General features: G+C 44.3%; 1 protein-coding gene across 1 annotated transcript in view; it reads left to right on the forward strand.

Moving 5' to 3' along the window:
- LOC124619995 overlaps positions 1-15158 on the forward strand; it is a 70737-nt gene extending 55579 nt beyond the window's left edge. The window contains exon 5 of the mRNA XM_047146660.1: positions 15052-15158. Coding sequence (XP_047002616.1) covers positions 15052-15150 — 99 coding nt within the window. The 3' untranslated portion in view covers positions 15151-15158. The remainder of the gene's footprint in view (positions 1-15051) is intronic.
- Positions 15159-21665: the final 6507 nt, after the last annotated feature.

The following is a 21665-nucleotide window of genomic DNA, read 5'->3' on the forward strand; positions in this document are numbered from 1 at the left end:
CCTGGTCGAATCCATAGACGCTGCATGTCAGCAGGAGACTTTTGAAGCTGGTAGCGGCTCTATATTGGAGCGGGTAGTGTGCAGTTGGAGTGATATGGGACCCCTAATACGTCTAGATACGCCTCTGACAAGTGACACGTTCGTGAGCATCCTGTCTGATCACTTGCCTCCATCCGTGTTTATTGTGCATTCCGACGAACTTGGGCAGTTCCAGCAGGACAATGCGACACCCTACACGTCCATAATTGCTGCAGATTGGTTCCAGGAAAACTATTCTGAGTTTAAACACTTCCGCTAGCCACCAATCTCCCCTACACACGAACATTATTGAGGATATTTGGGATGCTTTGCAACGTGCTGTTCTGAAGAGATCTCCACCCTCGTACTCTTATTCATTTATGGACACCCCTACAGGATTCATAGTGTCAATTCCCTCCAGCACTATCTCAGACTTTAGTCAAGTCCATGCCACGTCATGTTACGGCACTTCTGTGTGCTCGCGGGGGCCTACACGATAATAGGCAGGTGCACCATGGTACAAACATTAATTTGCTGCGTTATGGCTGCAACGCTTCTTCAGATGTCGTGAGATGATGAGATTAAGCAGGCCGGGGTGGCCGAGCGGTTCTAGGCGCTACAGTCTGGAACCGCGCGACCGCTAAGGTCGCAGGTTCGAATCCTGCCTCGGGCATGGATGTGTGTGATGTCCTTAAATAAGTTAGGTTTAAGTAGTTCTAAGTTCTAGGGGACTGATGACCTCAGACGTTAAGTCCCATAGTGCTCAGAGCCATTTCGATGAGATTAACTGAAAGTATATCAGCAACTATAAAATTGGCTGTCTGTTCCCCTAATGAAGTGGCGATGTTGAGCCCGCAAGCCTAATCTGCGGTTCTGCTGCCATCCCAACCGACCCCGCTATCAGGATTCATCACGTCTAGGATGTGATAGTAAAAAGTGATAACAGGTAGAAACCGCACCTCAAAGAAAAACTAACAGATCTGGTAAAACGTTGCACATTGTTCTAAAACAACACAACACATGAGTTAGTAGCCTGTTAGAAAAAATAACGGTTACTACCCAGAAATTATGCAAAGAATCTGGCTAGAACTAGTCTTCCTGCAGAAAAATTAACGGACATTGTGATGAATGGTCAAACTACCGAATTAAGATAGAGTGCGCCGAAAAATATCTGAAATACTAATAGTCGTGAGAACTACGGAGACTGGTCCAGCCAGGGACTGTTTACATTGCTATTCCAGAAACAAGATGCGTTCCCGCCCCTACGATTTGGCAGTCGCGCTATTCCTTCACGTCGGAATTGTTGTAGATTAATATACGGAAACGAGTTACTGACAATACTGTAGCGAGTCGCACAGTCAATAGGCGCTACCGATGCAAGGAGCATGCACACTCGTACATAACGGCGGCATCTCTCTCGCTGATGAAGTTACGGCCGCGCTCCAACTAAGAACTGACTTCAACTGAGGCACCGGTGGCATCTTTCGTCACTTTTTTGTACGAAGACCCAAAGACACTGTGAACCTCCTCCGGCAATAAGAGGAGCCTCGTGACCAGCCTAACAGATGCGCCTCTTGCGATTTTGTTCCGAGCCGTGAAGCTCACAGGTTGGTACATCTTCTCTGCAAAAACTGCAGGTGGCATGTGTATCTCCGGCGCTGGTGTAGATGGACTGAAATTCAAACCCATGGCTACATTTCCCTTCCAGAAATACTTCGTATTCTACAAGTTCTCTACCAATTAACCAGGTATCAGAAAATTATAATCTCTTCTCGAGCTGGGAGTCGTTTGATTGGGCAAGTGTAGGAGTTTCACGGTTCACAGACGGAATGTGCTCTCTCTGGAACTATGTGGCGTGTAGTGCACTGTGTTCAGCGATGGGTTTCTTAAAAAAAAAAAAAAAAAGAAAAAGAAAAGTGCATTTTGAGCTACGAACGTTAATCATTTCCAAAATGATCAAGTTTTTCCATGGCATTGTGCGTCGGATTAGACGTATAAATTGTTCCTAGTATTAATCACAAAGGGAATTTGAAATTCGCGGCAGTCTAAAACTCTGTAACGGACCAGGGCTATAACCTGGACCCAAGTCATTTGCGGGGAATAGGCTTAGACACTGAATTATCTAGTCACGACTTATGGTCCACCATCAAGATTCACTTCTGGCAGTAGAGCCTGTCTCTCTGCTAAACTTCACAGAAGTTTGCCCACGTTCCTGTCTGGACCAGCTCTGCTAAACAAAAAATAACTGCGGAAAAATGTCTTAGCCATTGCCTAAGAGAATGTTTCTAATATGAGTCTGTCACTCTAAATCCCAATGATTTTTGTTTCGAAACTTCCTAGTAGCCTGGAACTGAAAGCTACTACCAGCTGACCTATCCGAGCACAGTTCGCAACTTGCTCTCATAGCTAAACAGTTTCTCCGCAGCACAATTTCTTCCAGAGTGTTAGTCCAGGGCGGTATCAAGGACACCTTCCGCTATGTTCGGAAAACACGAGAGCGCAGTTCTCGCTGAGGGCGGAGCGAGAGTCGGCTGTTGGTAATGCATTCTGCAAGAGCACTTCTGGCTGTTTCGAGTCCACATCTGGCACACAGTCTGCCAGACATGTTCGAACTACGCTGCACAGTGATAAATTCATTCTGGAAAGGGAACTCCATTCACAAACGCCAGAATGCCCTGCAATCCCTTAGAGGGAGAATAGAGGTCAGCCGTCACAAAGAGTATTGTAGCCCCGTCTCACGTAGGACGTAGCCTGTCGGATACCAAAACGTTATCACAATACACTGTAACGCTGGTCAGGAGCGAAGGTCGCTTTCCTAGTCCTGTGCAGATCAATGGGCAGCCGGTGGCTGCTGGCTGCAGAGTCTGGACGCGTGGGCAGCTGGGCTGCAGCGGATCCATTCACAAGACCGCGGCTCCAGCGGAGGCGGAGGCGCGTCGCTGCTGACGTCAAACCGCCCCCGCCCCTTACTCCCCGCCGCCGCCGACGCTCTGCAATTCTGGGCAGCTTGCCAGCGCCCCCATCCGCCACCCACTGGTCCTGCGCCTCTCCGTCACACACACACACACACACACACACACACACACACACACACAGCAGTAGACTGCACCGTGCCCGGAAATCATTCACACAGACTTGCGCAGAGAGCGTCATACGTCATGTGTCATACATGAAGCTCCCTCCTACCGCCCCACCACCACCGAAATATGCACCCCTCCCTCGGACAACGCCCTCAAGCGCTACTGTCGTCACAGCCCCACCCCTCTTGCCAAAGACAACTTCATTCACAAAACAGCCGCGCAGTCCACGCTAGTACATCGATTACTTGACACGCTGACTTGTCCCGACTACAGTGATTCGTCTTACGCCCTGTACTGAAAATGAACGGCTGAAGTATTGCATATTACACCATATGCATATTTTATAACCGGATGTAGCTTCTATTTAACGCACCAGGGAATGAATCCATGACATATGCTGATGAGCCAAAACATAATCTATATGTAAACTGAAGTGACAGATGAAAATTTTTACCAATACAGAGATTCGAATCTGCTAACCACTACGACACCCTGCCACAGTGGTTTTGCACAACTGCATGGATTGCACTAGTGCTCCTGCCTACTCAACTCAAACCCCATTCATGCCTCAGCCCTCTAGGTATTTCCCCAAAAACTTGAACAGCAGTGCAGAGGCTGTGCATCCACGCGTGGGTTTCAGGTAGCATCTCCACTTTCGGTTACTGATGAGATGTTATTCCAGCGCAGTTGGAGAGCTATGCAATGCTGCTCGACATTACGGGGAATACAACGTTGGCTGTGGCTTAATGGGAATTAGGATTGAGTAAGTGGGCGTGCTAGGGTAATCTACGTGGTTTCCAAAGCCATTGCGCCAGGGGGGCGTAGTGGTTAGTATATCTGCCTAGTGATTAGGAGATCTGGGTTCGAATCCCAGTCTTGCTACAAATTTTCATTCGTCACTTCAGTTTGTACATACGAGGCGTGTTTCTTAAGTAAGGTCCGTTTGAACATAAGTACTCAATGAAAGGTTATTTCAAAAAAGTAAATTTATTTTCAGAAAGTACATACTTTATTTTTCGACATAGTTGCCAAGTTTCTTCAAATACGTATCATACCTCTCAACCAATTATAAAATACCCTCTTCATAAATACTTGCCACCTGCTCCAATAACCAAGAGTTCACTGCCGTTTTCACATCGTCGTCATCATTGTAACGGTTGCCACTGAGGTGTTGTTTGAAGTGGAGGAACAGATGGTAATCGCTCGGCGCAAAATCAGGACTGTAGGGTAGATGGTCTAAGACTTCCCAGCTCAAACTGTCCGATAAATCGCGGGTCTGACCTGCAGTGTAAGGTCTTGCACTGTCATGGAGAAGGACAATTCCCTTTATCAGCATGTTGCGTCTTTTGTTTTTAATCGCTCTGCGTAGCTTTCTTAGGGTTTGGCGGTATGCTTCTGCATTGATAGCGGTTCCTCGTTGCATGAAGTGGACCACCAAAAACACCATGCCTATCCCAAAACATCGGAGCCATGATTTTGGGCTGGGACAGAGTTTGTTTGGCCTTCACCTTTACAGGCATGTGCGTGTGTGTCTCCATTCCCTGTTCTATTGCTTCGATTCGGGCGTGATATGCGAAACCCATGTTTCGCCTCCAGTTACGACTTGAGTCAAGAAGCAGTCAGCTTCTTCATGGTAACGAGTCCAGAACTTCATCGCACACTCAAATCTTTGGTTTTTGTGGTCCTCTGTCAGGAGTTTCGGGACCCAACGGGAGCACCGTTTCCTAAACTTGTTCAAAAACAATGTTGTAAAGCACTGATCTCGACATGTCAGGAAATTCCTTTGTGAAGCGCCTGTTCTCACGAATCCTCGCTTCAACTGAAGCCACCAAATCGTCTGTAATCAAAGAAGAGCGACCGGATTGGTCCTCATCATGGGCGTTGTCACTGACATACTTGGATTCTCGTACCCACTTACGCACTTTGCTTTCACTCATAACAGTATCACCGTACACTTCGCAAATCTGTCGATGGATTTCTGCAGCAGATTGGATCCTTACTGACAAAAACCGTGTCACTGAGCGAACCTCACACGTGGCGGGTGAGATGATAAACATTTTGAAAGTACAGAAAAGAGCTGTACAGGTTAGCTACAGGGCTGAAACTGAGCACAGTTGTTCCTGAGGCATGCCGGTAAACGACGCACGTGTTCGTTGCGGTATGCGCTCGAGTTACTAGTGTCTACAACAAAACGGACCTTACTTAAAAAAACACGCCTCGTATACATGACAGATGTTTGAGGCTTTAAAATTTCTGTGGAACCATATAGTTTCATTTGATCAAATCATTAATTGCACTGCCCACCTTGTTGCTGAATGCCCCCTAGTGGCTGGATGTGTGACGTCGTAAGAAAAGTATATAAACGAATCGAACATGAATGTTGAGTAATTCTGCTTGTGATGCCGAAAATGGGGAAATCCGCTCACATAAACGAATCTGCCAAAGGCAAAATTGTTACTGCGTGTGAACGACGATCTCGGGAACGGTGAAGCCGGTCACCTGTCCGCGAACAACTGTTTTGAGCAAGGTGTTTCATGTCCATGGCTCATCACATAACTTGAAAGTCAGAGGCCTACACACGGTGTAAAGCAGAACAGGCGGCGATCTATGCCAAATCTGACGACAGACGCAAAGCCACAAATGTTTCGGAGCACATCGTTCAGCTGGCACCGCCTCGGCAGCAGACGACCCTTACGTGTTCTCATGTTGGTACAACGACATCATTATTTACGATTGTAGTATGCACGGGCTCATCGAGATCGGAGAGAGGATCTATAGAAGTGCTAGCACCGACACAAGTCAAGTTTCTTGTTCCACAAGGTCGATAGTTGTGTCCGGATTAGCCATCTTCCAGATGAATGCCTGCTCGAAATACACACTGCCCAAGGACGCTGGAAGGCTGGAGCGGTATCATGCTAAAAGGCACGTTCATTGGGGTTTTCACGGAACTACTAGTAGTAATCTAGTGCAACATGACAGGTGTGGAATAGCTTAACGTTACTACACCCCTTTAGGCTTTATCCTACCCCGAAGACGATGACATCTTCCAACAGTATAACGGTTTGTGTCTCAAGGCCAAAATCGTGCTACAGCGGTTTCATCGGCATGATGAAGTCGCATTATGTCTTGGGTACCAAATTTGGCTACTCTGACCTGATTCAACACATATCGGACATGTTCGCGCCCATAATATTCTGGAGTTGCGTGAACTGAGCATAGACTTCTGCGGTCACATACATTCGGAAACCTATCAAGGACCTTAGATCTATACACTATTTACCAAGTTCCTACTAAGGTTCAAAAAAGAAAACAATAAGCCAATATTTTCGAAAGTGAACATCTTTGCACATCTATGATAGCAAAGTCTGTCCTAGTTTGCAGTCGATACCGTGTTGCGGCACCCTACGCGTTGTAAAAAGCATCACCCTGTCGGCAGTGTGGTACAGACATTTCTGCACAAGCGTGTTCCACTCTTCTACCGTTGTCCTCCTTAGGACCTATGGTGTATGAGAACCGTTGATGAGATCATGCATTACTGGTATAAACTGGTCCCAAACAAGCTGAATCGCATTAACGTCAGCAGATATCGCAAGCCATCACATTTCATTGATCATTGCCAATGGAGAAATTTGTTCGAGACGTGGCCACGGCCGGCCGCTGTGGCCGAATGATTCTAGGCACTTCAGTCCGGAACCGCACTGCTGCTACGGTCGCAGGTTCGAATCCTTCCACAGGCATGGATGTGTGTGATGTCCTTAGATTAGTTAGGTTTAAGTGATTCTAAGTCTAGGGCACTGATGACCTCAGATGTTAAGTCCCATAGTGCTTAGAGCCATTTGAACCATTTTAGGAACGTAGCCATGCGTGAATGCTCACTGTCAGATTGAAAAGTTTGTTGGTGGATACTGTTCAGACACTTCACAGTTCTAGGTGATGCAGAAAGGAGTCCGACGGCAACACATTATCTCAGAACGTGACTGCCTCACTTCATTGCTAAACCCGTCGAACTACATACATGAGACGTATCTTGGTACCCGGTCACTTACATATTTTACTACACCAATCATTAGGCTTCACACAAATTCTGCGATCGCCGGTGAAGAGAACCCGACCAAACTTAATCCAGGATGCATCGCTAATGTTTATTTGCTCACCTTATACGCATATCTCGGTGCTCGGTGTTCAATACGACTGATTTTGTGCGATTATCCCGATATCCAGAACCCAGCACCAATTACTGGTGGCCTATCTAACGCCTTCCAGGGACAAAAAAATTATTATCGACTAACTTAAATTTTTAAAATGTTGTCATAACTTACTCATTAGGAGGCACAAGCTCATGTTAATTTAACACTATACGACAAGTATTACAGTTAGAAACTGTGTGTTTCTCTTCAGGCAGCGTAACAGACTGCGCGCAAATAACCGGATTTTATTCATACAATATTTCAGAATGGGAGCACTTTGCGACCACCAGCAAGCTTTACACGTAATTTCAAAGCTTTATGAGACTTTTTCTGACACCCGCCAACAAAATGACGAAAGGAAAAATCGTAATGGCTTACTACATTTCCGCTGTTCCTGGAGTAACATTTTAACATTACAGGTTATGTTTTAATTTACTATTTCACTACCACATACTTTATTCGCAACACAGTTTGCACCCACTGTGCAGATATGCCATTGAATACACCTGCACATAAGCGTATTTCTTGAGATATGACGTCATACATATTTAGATGCGTGAAAAACTAGATTCTGCTTAAAATCGAGCTCAGTAAAACTTCAGCGTCAGGTACGATGTTTTACCTCATTACTTCGTTGCACAAATGGTTCAAATGGCTCTGAGCACTATGGGACTTAATATCGGGGGTCATCAGTCCCCTAGAACTTAGAACTACTTAAACCTAACTAACCTAAGGACATCACACACACCCATGCCCGAGGCAGGATTCGAACCTGCGACTGTAGCGATCGTGCGGTTCCAGACTGAAGCGCCTAGAACCGCTCGGCCACACAGGGCGGCTTCGTTGCACAAACTCTATTCGAAACGGCCTCTGCAGACAGTATCTTACACGTCTTATTGAGCATACATGCAAAAATATATCACTGTACGACACATAGTTGAGGAGATTGATGTGCTAAACATTAAGATGCGTGGAAAACGAGTTTACTTTCTGAAATGTAGCGCAGATTACCCAGACTCTGTTCATTCAGTGTTTAATAATGAGAGAACTTAGTGACTTCCAACAAACTTTAAGCATAATTTCAAACATTTCCTAACGAGCGAGGCCCAACAGTGATTAGTGCAGTAGACTCGCCTGCCACAGTGAAATGGGATTATTATTTTTTATTTTTTTAATTAATTAATTTATTTATTTATTTTTGCATTTATATAGATCAGGAACAGCAGAGGGCTCGTGACACTTTCTTGACAAATGCCAGATATCACTTCTGTTTTACTTGTTGACTTTCCGAACTGTGACCTTTGTGACAAGAAATCCAGAATCCAATCGCATAACTAAGCCGATAGTCCATTGGCACGCAATTTTATTAGAATTCGCTTGTGGGAACGGTGTCAAAAGCCATGTGGAATTAGTTTGACGTCCCGATATGGGCACAAGCCATCTGAAGAACGAGGGACGCTGCAGGCGATGTCATGCTATTAGCAAAGGCACTTGCGTAGGACGTCTGCTGCCACAACCCATTTACGATAAATTTCATCGCACTGTCCTAACAGATATGTTCTTCGCACGTCCGGCACTGATTTCTGTGGTTATTTCACGCAGTGTTGCCTGTCTGTTAGCACTGACAACGATACGTAAAAGGTTATTGCTCCCGGTCGTTAAGTGGAGGCCGCCGGGCACTGCGTTGTCCGTGGTGAGAGGTAATGCCTGAAATTTGGTATTCTCGCCACAATCTTGATACTGTGTATCTCGGAATATTCAGTTCTCAAACTACTTCCGAAATGGAATGTCCCATGCTTCTAGCTCCAACTAGCAGTCTGCGTCTAGTCTGTTAATTCGCTTCGTGCGGCCATAATCACATCGAAAACTTTTCCACTCGAATCACTTGAGTACAAATGACAGCTCCGACAATGCACTGCCGTTTAATAATTGTATGCGATACTACAGCCATCTGTATACTTGCATATCGCTATCTAATGACTTACGTCATCTTCCTGTAAAGGGCGTAGCTTTTTGCGTGTGTCTGAGGGCAAAGTCTATGAACTAATCGACGTGTGTCGATGTGTGACACCCTTCCCCTCCCCCCCCCCCCCCCCCCCCCGCCCCGACAGATACTTTCTTCGTCAACTTTCATTCCCTGTCTGTATGACTTCTACATTAAATGAGCTCATATTGGTTCAGGGAGGTTTTCAGCTTTTTATTTCTGGGGCGTGCTGCTCAGCTTCTCTCCTAAGTTACTTATACAACTTGTGAACAGCAAATGCTCCATAATACTTCTTTGGACAACGCAAGATATCACTTCTGTTTTACTATATAACTTCCCGAACTGTGACCATTCTGACAAGAAATTACGAATACAGTCACACATTTGGGGCAATACTCCATAGGCACGCAGTTTGATTGGAAGTCGCTTGCGAGTAACGGTGTGAAAAAGCTTCTGCAACGAATTTGACACCCTGGTATGGTGCATGCTAAAGAAACACTATTTTTTTCATATCACATCAGAAGTAAATATGTGTAATAATATGTAAACGAAAATTTTGAAGATGTGTAAATGGAATACATACGTGTTCTTTACATCACCAGTTCCATTTTGTATTCTGCAGCTCGAACCACGGTTAACAAATATGTTCCTCACTTTCTCACGTCACGTGCATCGTTCCGCCGATACTACTTGACAGTACCGAACAGTTTCTTTGCAAGCAATACTCAGTGCTGAGCGAAGACACGCCGAGAGTTAATTCTAACTCTTCTCGGGTTAGCAGTAATAATTGCCTGAGCCCCATGTGGTTCATAGCGAGTATACGCAGACGATATAACACGCATAAACTGTTGTCTGGAAGACTTGCGCAGAGCTGCTCGGCTGTTGTGTTGCGGCTGCCTTCCGCCTGCGGCGCTGCCTGTCTCCCTCGACGACGCGCCACTTGCTCAGAGAACTTGGCTTGTGATTTATTGCCTCGCCGTACGTCCGGAGGGCCCAGAAACCAATTTTCCGAACTGACAGACGGCAGATAGACGGCCATGGCTGGCCTCGTGCGATCCACGGAAAGCTCACGCGTTAGCTGTCTGTTGGCTTTTCGGAGAGTCGACGAAGCTGATAAACCAGCAGGAACACTTCATAAGTCTACATTCCGTACCCCTCCATTACAAGCTTACTAGCAGTTAAATTTATGTGTAACTACTACTCAAATCGTCATAATATGACCGTCTTAACGCGAAACTGATACGAAAAACGACGTAGGAGACTAGTGTAACAACCTACCTATACGACATTTGAAATTTAAAATTCTGAAATCGTCCTAGAAGAAAAACCGACAACGCACGTTTAAACAGTTGACTTAGAGACATCTACCTAATAGTGGTCAGTACCTGTACTGTGACAAAGGGAGAGGACGTGTTGTTGTGAGGGTGTCAGTGGTAAGCTGTGTTCCCTGAATTACCCTGAAGGTAACACTAACCGCAGAAGCATAAGAACACCTTTATAGAATTGTGTACTGCTTGAAGAATTTATTTATTTATTTATTCAATCATTTTGCCTTTTGGTTCCATGACCATACAACCAGAGAGTAGCAACTGTCGGTTTTGATTGTTTTTCTAAAATAAAATATTTTTGAAACTTTATATATATATATATATACAGCAACATGCGGCTGTTTGCTGATGATGCTGTGGTGTACGGGAAGGTGGCGTCGTTGAGTGACTGTAGGAGGATACAAGATGACTTGGACAGGATTTGTGATTGGTGTAAAGCATGGCAGCTAACTCTAAAAATAAATAAATATAAATTAATGCAGATGAATAGGAAAAAGAATCCTGCAATGTTTGGATACTCCATTAGTAGTGTTGCGCTTGACACAGTCACGTCGTTTAATTATTTGGGCGTAACACTGCAGAGCGATATGAAGTGGGACAAGCATGTAGTGGCAGTTGTGGGGAAGGCGGATAGTCGTCTTCGGTTCATTGGTAGAATTTTGAGAAGATGTGGTTCATCTGTAAAGGAGACCGCTTATAAAACACTAATACGACCTATTCTTGAGTACTGCTCGATCGTTTGGGATCCCTATGAGATCGGATTGAGGGAGGACATAGAAGCAATTCAGAGGCGGGCTGCTAGATTTGTTACTGGTAGGTTTGATGATCACGCGAGTGTTACGGAAATGCTTCAGGAACTCGGGTGGGAGTCTCTAGAGGAAAGGAGGCGTTCTTTTCGTGAATCGCTACTGAGGAAATTTAGAGAACCAGCATTTGAAGCTGACTCCAGTACAATTTTACTGCCACCAACTTACATTTCGTGGAAAGACCACACAGATAAGAGAGATTAAGGCTCGTACAGAGGCATATAGGCAGACATTTTTCCCTCGTTCTGTTTGGGAGTGGAACAGGGAGAGAAGATGCCACTTGTGGTACGAGGTACCCTCCGCCACGCACCGTATGGTGGATTGCGGAGTATATATATATACTCGGTTTATCTATGTGCAACATTTAATTAAAAGTCAATTACAAACAACTTTAAATAATTGTGTGAAAGTACAGCTGGCTTTATGTGTTCGATTTCTCTTCTGATGTTTTGGGTATTGGGGTACGTCCTCCAGGCAGCGGCAGTTCACACCTATGATTCCCTGTTGCCCGTCTCCTCCTCCACCCTACCATACCTGTAGGATCCTGGTTTAGACGTGGCCGATTATATGAACACTCCTAATTCCTTTACAGCTGTGTGTATGAGTTTATACGTTGTAACGTCTGTTGTTGCCAAAAGAGTGGTAACGAATTGGGAGCCTTTGTACCTTGCCTAGCACTCAGTTGATTTAGTGCCGCATCTACCCTGTCTGTCTTATCGGGATATCTTAATATTACATGGTTCGTCTCTTCTTCTCCTTCTTGACAAGTTCGGAAAGGGCTGTCGAACAGTTCTACAGGATGAAAATGTTATTTAAAATGACCATGATTGAATTTCATTCGCTCAATGGTAGTATAAAACCCTCATGGCACGGGTGCTTCGTATACCAATACGTTGATGGCATCACAGAGTGTATTTCTCTATGACGTTTCTCTTTGCCGTCAGTTCGTCTGCTCTATTGCACATCCCACCTCATTCGCCTCGCCCTTCTAAGTAGTTGCATGAAGTCCGCGTTTGATACCGTTGGATGACAAGGCATTCAAGAAGATGAGCTTTTTTAGCCGGTTGGAATAGAAACAGTCTGCAGACGATGCATGACAGTGGAGCCCGTCAGAAGCATCTGTGGGGCAATAGATTCCCGAATGGTCAGGCCTGCTCAGATTCACGTCGTGAACCCTGCAGAACACCTCTCGGATGAGTCACAACGTTGACTTTTATTCTGTCCCGAACGTCCTAATCACTACCTTCTCACGTGTCAGACCTTGAGGAAGAATAGGTTACCCGAGTTCGTCATAAAGGCAAGGGGGAGGGGGCAAATCGCATACTGAAAGTATGTGCCTTCTGACCTTTACAATCTAAAACATCTGTGATGTATATAGGCAGAATGAAGCGACGAACGAAATTTTGTACTAAGGCAAGGATTCGAAACTGTCTCCTTCTTACTAGACAGAGGCGCTAACCATTACTCCACCCTTGCGCAGTGGCTCTGCACATCTGAACTGACTACACAAGCACCCCTTCCACCTCTGTCCAATTTCCTATTCACGCTTCAGCCCGCTTGGTACTTCCTCTAAACTGTAATAGCACTGCCGACGCTCTCTAACTCTGTTGGGATAGCACCTCAGCATCAAACGAAAGGGGTATCCTGACTGAAACCCAGGCATAGGTTCTTTAATCAAATGAAACTATACGGCTCCAGAGACCTTCCCAAGTCTCAAACATCTATGGGGACTGTACGCAAACGATGAATGAAAATTTGTACCAAGTCCAGGACGTTAAGCCGGGTCTCCTGCTTACGAGGCAGATGTGCTAGACACTACACCACCCTGGCATCTGACGGATGCTAGTACGCTTCCCTCCTCAATACAATTTCCCATTCACGCTTCAGCCCACTTGGTATTTTCCCTAAACTAGAGAAGCATTGCAGAGTCTCTTCAACTGTACTGGAATAGTGCCTCACCGTGGAACGAATCCTACCCTCGGTACAAATTTTCATTTCTCCCTTCAGTCTGCATGTATACAACACAGATGAAAGGGTCTCTGGAAACATATAGTTTTATTAGATTAAAGTACCTAAACCTCGGTTTCAGGCAGTATACTCGTTCCATACCGAGGTGCCGTTCCAATATAGATGGAGAGAGCTTCTGCAATGCTGTTCGAATTTAGGGTCAATACCAAGTGGGCTGAGGCATGAATGGGAATTTCGACTGAGAAGGGAGGCGCGTGATGGTAGTCAGTGCAGTTGCACAAACCCGATGTGCCAGGGGACGTAGTGGTTAGCAAGTCTGCCCAATGAGTAGGAGTCCCAGGTTCGAATCCTGGACTTGGTACAAATTTTCAGTCTTCGCGTCAGTCGTCATATATACATCACAAACCGGATGTTAACGTCAACCAACTGGCGTTGGGTGCTTTCGATCAGATAGCTGTCAGAGACAGCAAAGGACTTGGAAGAGCAGTTGAACGGAATGAACAGTGTCTTGAAAGGAGGGTATAAGATGAACATCAACAAAAGCAAAACGAGGATAATGGAATGTAGTCGAATTAAATCGAGTGATGCTGAGGGAATTAGATTAGGAAATGAGACACTTAAAGTAGTAAAGGTGTTCTGCTATTTGGGGAGAAAAGTAACTGATGATGGTCGAAGTAGAGAGAATATAAAATGTAGACTGGCAATGGCAAGGAAAGCGTTTGTGAAGAAGAGAAATTTGTTACCATCGAATATAGAATTAAGTGTCAGGAAGATGATCCGGAAAGTATTTGTATGGAGTGTAGCCATGTATGGAAGTGAAACATGGACGATAAATAGTTTGGACAAGAAGAGAAGAGAAGCTTTCGAAATGTGGTGCTACAGAAGAATGCTGAATATTAGATGGGTAGATCACATAACTAATGAGGAGGTATTGAGTAGAATTGGGGAGAAGAGAAACTTGTGGCACAACTTGACTAGAAGAAGGGATCGGTTGATAGAACATGTTCTGAGGCATGAACGGGTCACCAATTTAGTATTGGAGGGCAGCGTGGAGGGTAAAAATCATAGGGGGAGACCAAGAGATGAATACACAAAGCAGATTCAGAAGGATGTAGGTTGCAGTAAGTACTAGGAGGTGAAGAAGCTTGCACAGTATAGAGTAGCATGGAGAGCTGCATCAAACCAGTCCCAGGACTGAAGACTACAACAACAACAACAACAACAACAACAACAACAGCGTATAATCTTGACAACAATGTGAAGTACATCATATCATCATCACCTTAGTATCTTCATCATCAACCACTTGTCAGCTTCGATAGCTGAGTGGTCAGCGCGACGGAATGCCATGCTAATGGGCCCGGATTCGATCCCCGGCTGTGTCGGAGATTTTCTCCGCTAAGGGACTGGGTATTGTGTTGTCTTCATCATTGTCATTTCATACCCATCGACGCGCAATTCCCGAAGTGGCGTCAACTCAACAGACCTGCACCAGGCGACCTGCCTACCCGACGGGAGGCCCTATCCACACGACATTTCGTTTCATCAGCTACATTACCTTGTAAAAACAAAATTTTGCTGTCAAATTTTACAATGCTGTGGCTGAAGTGTGTCAATTTGGCTGTTGCTGCGAATGTAGGTGACTGGTAAACAATAAAAGTATCATCCCTGTGTCCGCAGGAGGAGGTGAGCCGGCGACCTCCGCAGAAGCGGTTTGTGAGCAGCGAGGAGGCGCTGGTGGAGCAGCTGGGCGGCCTGCACAAGCCGCTCTCCACATAGGCGCTGCCCGCTGCCACACCCCAGCAGCCCGCGGCCTCTGGGCTGGGCTGGTCGCTCCGTCTCCCCACCGCCACGCAGTCCGCTCCCCCGTCTGTACCTGCGGGGGAAATTTTCGTTTCCATTTAGGTTTCCTGTCCGCAAGCGCGTATGCTCCGACGTGTCACCGAGCGGCCACACTCAACCTGGCGGCTCTGCAGAGTGTCCGAAACAACCCACCAGATCGTGCTTCTCGGAGAAAGACTGAACAACACGGCCTAAAAATGAAGCAGACACGCGATTGACGACACGGAAGCATGTCTAGCGAGGATTACATTGTTTTGCTTTTCTTTTTCTCCATTTTTTCCTGTAATTTGTCCTTCACTTCATATCATTCTGGGTGACCACAGTCACGAGTGTGAAAGCGTTGCAATGGTTGACACTTAAAGATGCTGACACGGCAGATAAAATTCATCCATTTCGGTCCGTTGCTATTGCGAGGCAACCATTGTCTCTTTCTTACAACTTTCTGGCAGTCTAGTTATGCACACAATTGAGCGGATACATCCTGCCCTTAGTTATGCCACTGCATCTCGATATCCGTACTTCTCTGACAACTGCAGAGAAACTTCTACCTAATATATATTAACACTATTTTCAAACAATTAAGTGATATCGAGTGTATCTTTGTATTAATAGACGTAATATCAAGGGTTCTCAGAAGAGATTGTGTTGTTGTAGCTGAACTAATGTGACTGTCTACAGTGCTTGCTCGCGCGAAATAACAGGTGCTCCATGTGAATATACCTCTCTACGGCACGTTAACTTCAGTGTCAGCTTCGCAAAAATGTTTAACGGGAGATCTTCGGCACCAGCTATCTGCTATCATTAACCCAGAATGATCTGAAGTTTACCAGTTCAAAATAATTAGTGGTACAGAGCTGAAACTCTCTTTAATTTTCTAGTCTACCCTGCAAAATAGCGCACTCAAAAGGAGTGTCATTCTTCACGAGAAAACGGTTAAAAAAATGTTGTGCGGCAAAGTTGTTTTATCATAATGTCCTACCAAAACCAAATTATATTTCAACATATTTTGATAATTACTGCTAAAATATTCGCAAATATTTTAAATAATACAAAAAACTGATATAATTAAAAGTTCAATACAAACTATTCTGCAGCTCTCTACCATAAAAACTCATAACAATAGAAATTTTTTCACTATTAACTGTTTTACAGGTGCATGCTTAATTTTCCTTCACTCTGATGATAAAACCGTTTAGTCCAAACATATTCTCAGGATACTGAATGAAAACTTAGCAGTTCTTCCTGACGTAGTCTGAAATGTTCTTAGGTATTTAACAAGTTAGAACGACATCTCTCATTCCTGTGATTTCGCAGGAATTCGCTTAAGAAAGAAAGTAATTTTTCCCTTTCATTAGAGCAGCCAGTGAATGTTATAATAGCAGTATTATAGTGCTTTAGACGTGTTCCTAAGTCCAAAGCAAACAGATTCCATTGTTTGTGTTTACTTTTATCGTATGTTAGCATTTCTTGTGGTTCCTGCGAAGTCACATGTTTAGTTACTCTCAAGAGTTTGCAACCACTTTACTGTTAATTGCAGTACATTATGAGAGTTTAAATAATTTTTTGCAATATCTATAACGATAAGATTCTGGACTAATCATTTTAATTACGTTTTACTATGGTTCAGGATGTCTTATGAAGACTGGTACATGCTCAGTAACCTGTTTAGCTACGCCTAAGCTATCTTTATACTTCCATTAACTGTTTCACCATTAATTATTTTCTAGAGATAAATTTCTAAGCCTACAATGTATATTTTAATAGAAGATTTAAGGGTTGTATTGTTGGACGCAGAGTTGCAGCGTCTCTGGATTATCTGTTCCATGCTTGCTAAGTTATCACAATAGAGTGTGAATACAGTTTTCACATAGTAACGTATTTATATAAAAATTGTGTGCAGTTGACTGATTATTAAGCACAGAAATCTTGACTTTTTCGATTACATGCAGCTTTATTATGAAAATGGCAGTTGACTGATTATTAAGCACAGAAATGTGGAATTTTTCGATTACAAGCAGCTTTATTATGAAAATTGCACCCACTTCAGAGGTGCTAACAGGGAAAAGCAGAATTTGCTTCATATACACTATGACCGGATAACTGCAGACACTTCGTGTATTTCTATCACTTCCATCATTCAAATATACATCATGCTGAAACTTTTGACTTGTAAAAGTCACAGGGTTAATATGTTGTACTTACGATTCCGTTCATTTCCATACTCCCCTTTAAGAGGAAATAGTCAAATGGAGCTACAAATAGCAGCAATATTTCTGTGGTGTAAGCTGAAAGATGAAAAAACAATTAATAGTGTTTTCTTGCACTTCTGACACCTTCTACAACAATCGTAAACTTTCGTTTCCACACAAGTACAGTACAGTCATTTATTGTACAACAGCAACTAAACAGTATCTATTTTTTAATATTTTCCCAAGGTAGGAAATTGTATCAGATTTGTGAAAGACCCTCCTACGTTGCGAAAGCAAATGTCGATTCCATAGTAAGAGCTCTGCGTCCTTCATAAGAGGAACTGGAATAACTATGTTATACTGTATCAAAACTGTCTGAAAAAAAACTTATTGCAAATTAACTGATGTCAATTAGTCTCTAGATACCAGATTTATCTAGCACAGAAGCTTCGAGTTGTTGCCGGTGTTCACTAGAAAATTAAATTCTGTTCTATCGTAGACACTCGACTGCAGACTCGTTACGGATTCGTTTTATGCTTTTCTTGCTTTACTGCCAGGGAAAACCGCAGGGAGAACAAAGAACTGAATGTTCGCGTAGATTAGGAACATCCTCAGCACCGATGGACAAGATACCGCTTTTCCCGCAATAATCGTGCAACCCGCTTTTCCACGAGCAGTCCGAATGAGACTACAAACAATCGTCTGCGACATTAATCTCTGGTTTCGCTAATCGGGTGCCGTGTTTATTTTCCTCATCGCACAATATACTCCCACTGTTACGATTCTGTGTTACGCATGTGCCTGAGTACGAAGACAAGGGGCGACTCGACGACCAGGGTACAGCGTGTAGCATGGAAGAGCGATGAATGTGACGGAATACCCGTGTATCATAGGATTTCATCGTTTAGAGGAATTAGGGTTAGGTTAATGTCACTACAGTACAGGAGGGAAAAATTACAGGGAAGGAACTTCACGATCTGCGTTATGTGATGGTCAGTGCGCTGCGTCGCTTGGACTGTACAAAAGCTTAGCTTTCATCTGGATTTTGGGACTGCGGAAAACCGAATAAAGTATTGTCTCCCGGTTGAGGCGTTTAGCGCTGATACACAAGCTTTCCGTTCCAGGTGATTAACCTGTTATTATGTTAGAAAGGAAACGGATAGTGTAACACTTGAAGAGAGAAAGAAGTAGAGAGGCTGAGGATAATCAAGAAGAAGCAATAGTATTTATTCAGTGTTTTTGAAGAAATGATAGTGGCTAGACTGCGTCTCAAGCCATCGCCAGAATACTGTTATTATAGAATATGTGGGCACCTAATGAAGGTCTCAGTAAGCTTCGAATGGTTGATAACTGTTTGTGTGCCCTTTCTGTAACATTCTCAATCCTTAGATATGTCAATCGTAACATACAAATGTTACTGTAGCGGATATCGGTTGAGCAGTGTGTCTTGAAAGTTTGGCAGTATTTTTGTCGTTATATTATTTACACAAAATAGTACATTTTAATACGAGGCTAGTTGCTGGTTTTTACAAAAAAATTCTATTTCGTTTTGTTATGAACTGGTTAGATTTCCTTTTAGAGAATGAGGATTTTGCTCTTGTTACTTCTTTTCGTTCATATGATATAGAGAACAAAATATATAGTTTTGTCCTGCTCCTGGCCCTGTCGACGCAGAAAAATGAAACAAAAAATGTGACAGTGATTCGAGGGCCAATGGGAAACACGATCGGGAAATGTTTCATTACAGTTGAGCTTAACAGTGTATCGAGGCGAGCTATTTCGAGGGCATCCAGGAAACAGGAAGCGAACGACTGAAGAGGCGAGATTAAGGGGGAACAAAGAGCGCCAAAGCAGCACCGCAGGGAGAAGCCTCATCTGTTGCTCCTATTTCGTCGGCTTTACGTGCTCCGCAGACGAAACTCGACCGTCTAAAAGCGGCCGCTCGGCTCTGAGAATAGCTAGGCGCGCCGCTCTTTTGAGACAAGTGCCTATGAATTACGTACGGCGCGGAAATTACCGAAAATAGCCGCCACAGACCTGGGAGGGAAGAGGGCCTCTCAACACGCGATCACTGGCGCAGTCAGAATTAGGAGCTATTACAGCGAACCAGCACGTTCTGCTGGGGACTCCCTATCATTTCTCATTAAAGCGACCGGGCTTGCGCTTAACGAATTAACGAATGCATGTTGATATTGCATACCTCTCCTTTCAGGCTACAACTGGAAATAGGGCTGGCCGCATAAATCGATCGAAGGTGCCCTAATTTGGTCATAAATTCATAACAACTGAAGAGACTACGGGGTCATTTGAGGTGATGCTCCTTACAGCAGGCATTAATTAATTTATCCCTATTTTCATCGAAAGTTAGGAACTTTAATTAATAACTTAAGTAATGTAAAGCCACGTGACCATGTCTGCTTGCAACGCGTCCCCTGATACTACTTTTCTGCCCAGAGGGTGACATTTTTGCAGGTGTAATGCGTATCTGCTTCTGTAGTCAGTCCTTGGTACAATACATTACGAAACCAGACTGATAATATACTCATGGGCCCGTATTCCAAAGAAACGTTACGAAAATTTCTCCGATCGTCAAAACTATCTATGAGACAGTTTCAGTCGAGAAACAGTAGACTGTGTATAATAAAATGTGGAGGTTAAGCCACGAAATTTTGGCATTGCACTTCAGTATAGAAAATTCGCTGAAATATCTCAGTGATCACACACAGAGATCTAGATAAAATTTTTAATTTTGCTTCTTGCAAACGTATGTCGGATTTTATAAGTTAATAAATGATGGCAACCATTCCCTTTCGATTTGTTGTCCATTTACAGTGCATATCTTGTTCGTAGTAGACAACCATTCATCTTCAGATGCTCATAATGTGCGTTTTTATGTAACTTCTTCCAAGGCCTCGAGCTAGTGGTCATCGCACTTTCGTAGTTCCGCAAAGTTATGCAGGTAAAAGAATGCAGCGCAACGCTTTGCGCGTTTAATGAAACGGTTAACTTCACAGATATAGATGTATGTCTCAGTGTTAAAATCTCTCCTGCTGCTAAACCAGCTTTTTCTTTAATAATCTTTAGCATATATGACACCTTAGGAACTGAAACAATGGATGCGATGCCACGAATTCCTAGGCTTACGTTCAGTCTATCTTCAAACAGCTACAAAATCAAGCACGCTCAATAGTTTGCGTCCCCATGAAACCACAGCTACCAGGCAGTTGAGTAATATTTTCTCTTTCGGTCGTGACAGGTGAAAATGACTCGGTAAAAGAAAGATATTTTCCTAAAGTGAGTATCTATTTCGTAGCAATAGAATTGCTTGAAAAAAAGTAAAGATTAACTCTGTATAGAAACTACGAAGCTACACGGATCGCATTTTTTCGTAGCGAGGGGGAGATGTTACATTACGAGGCACTCCGCGGTCTAAACATTCTTGACACTCGTTTATCTAAACTAAATTGAAAATACGCTACAATACTGCCATCATTATGAACTGAAGATCTGATGTTATGCACTGTAGATATGCAACAACAGAAGTGACTGTTTTCGGTAATTATTTGGATGCCTAAAATTACAATTCATGGTCACGGTGTTCTCTGTAAGTCCGAAGTGAATGAAACAGTTTTGCCTGGGCCACAGTTCTCGCAACGGTAGGCGTGGCTCTGTAGGAAACACACTAGGCATCTGTCATTTTCCTGCCTCAATTTAACGACACTCTTTCGCAGATTCCGACTGAAAAAAATACTATGGGCAGTGTCGCCGAGGTGAAAGAGTAGCTGCTCGTTATTCCGGGTACGGGAGTCACGGTAGCATCATCGGCGAGGAAAGATCGACAACGCGACATCGATTCCGCCGGCAGTCGATAGCAGCTATGACGTCAGCGGGCGACAGGTGTCCCGGAGAGCATGATTGTTATGATGGCGGCGGCGGAGGCGGGGACGCGGGCTAAGTTTAGCGCCTCTGACGCAGGAGCACGGCGGGTCGCGCCCTGCAGGGCTTCCCTGAAAGACGGTGGCTGATCCGCGAGTAAAAGCGGGCAGAGGGTGGATCCCTGGGGGGCGAGCAAACGAGTGGGCAGGCTCCGGTGTCTGAGCTGCTGGGCGGGACTACGCGTTAGAAGCAGTACGCTGGGTGGAGGGTTTTATATAGCCAGTGCTCCTTGGTAGTGTCACATCGTCCATTGAATACGACACCAATCAGTCTACGACGTTTCACTGTAGATGCAATACCTTTCACAGTAATGGAAGCGGTTTAACT

The sequence above is a fragment of the Schistocerca americana genome, chromosome 6 (assembly GCF_021461395.2).
Source record: "Schistocerca americana isolate TAMUIC-IGC-003095 chromosome 6, iqSchAmer2.1, whole genome shotgun sequence".
NCBI classification, from domain to species: domain Eukaryota; kingdom Metazoa; phylum Arthropoda; class Insecta; order Orthoptera; family Acrididae; genus Schistocerca; species Schistocerca americana.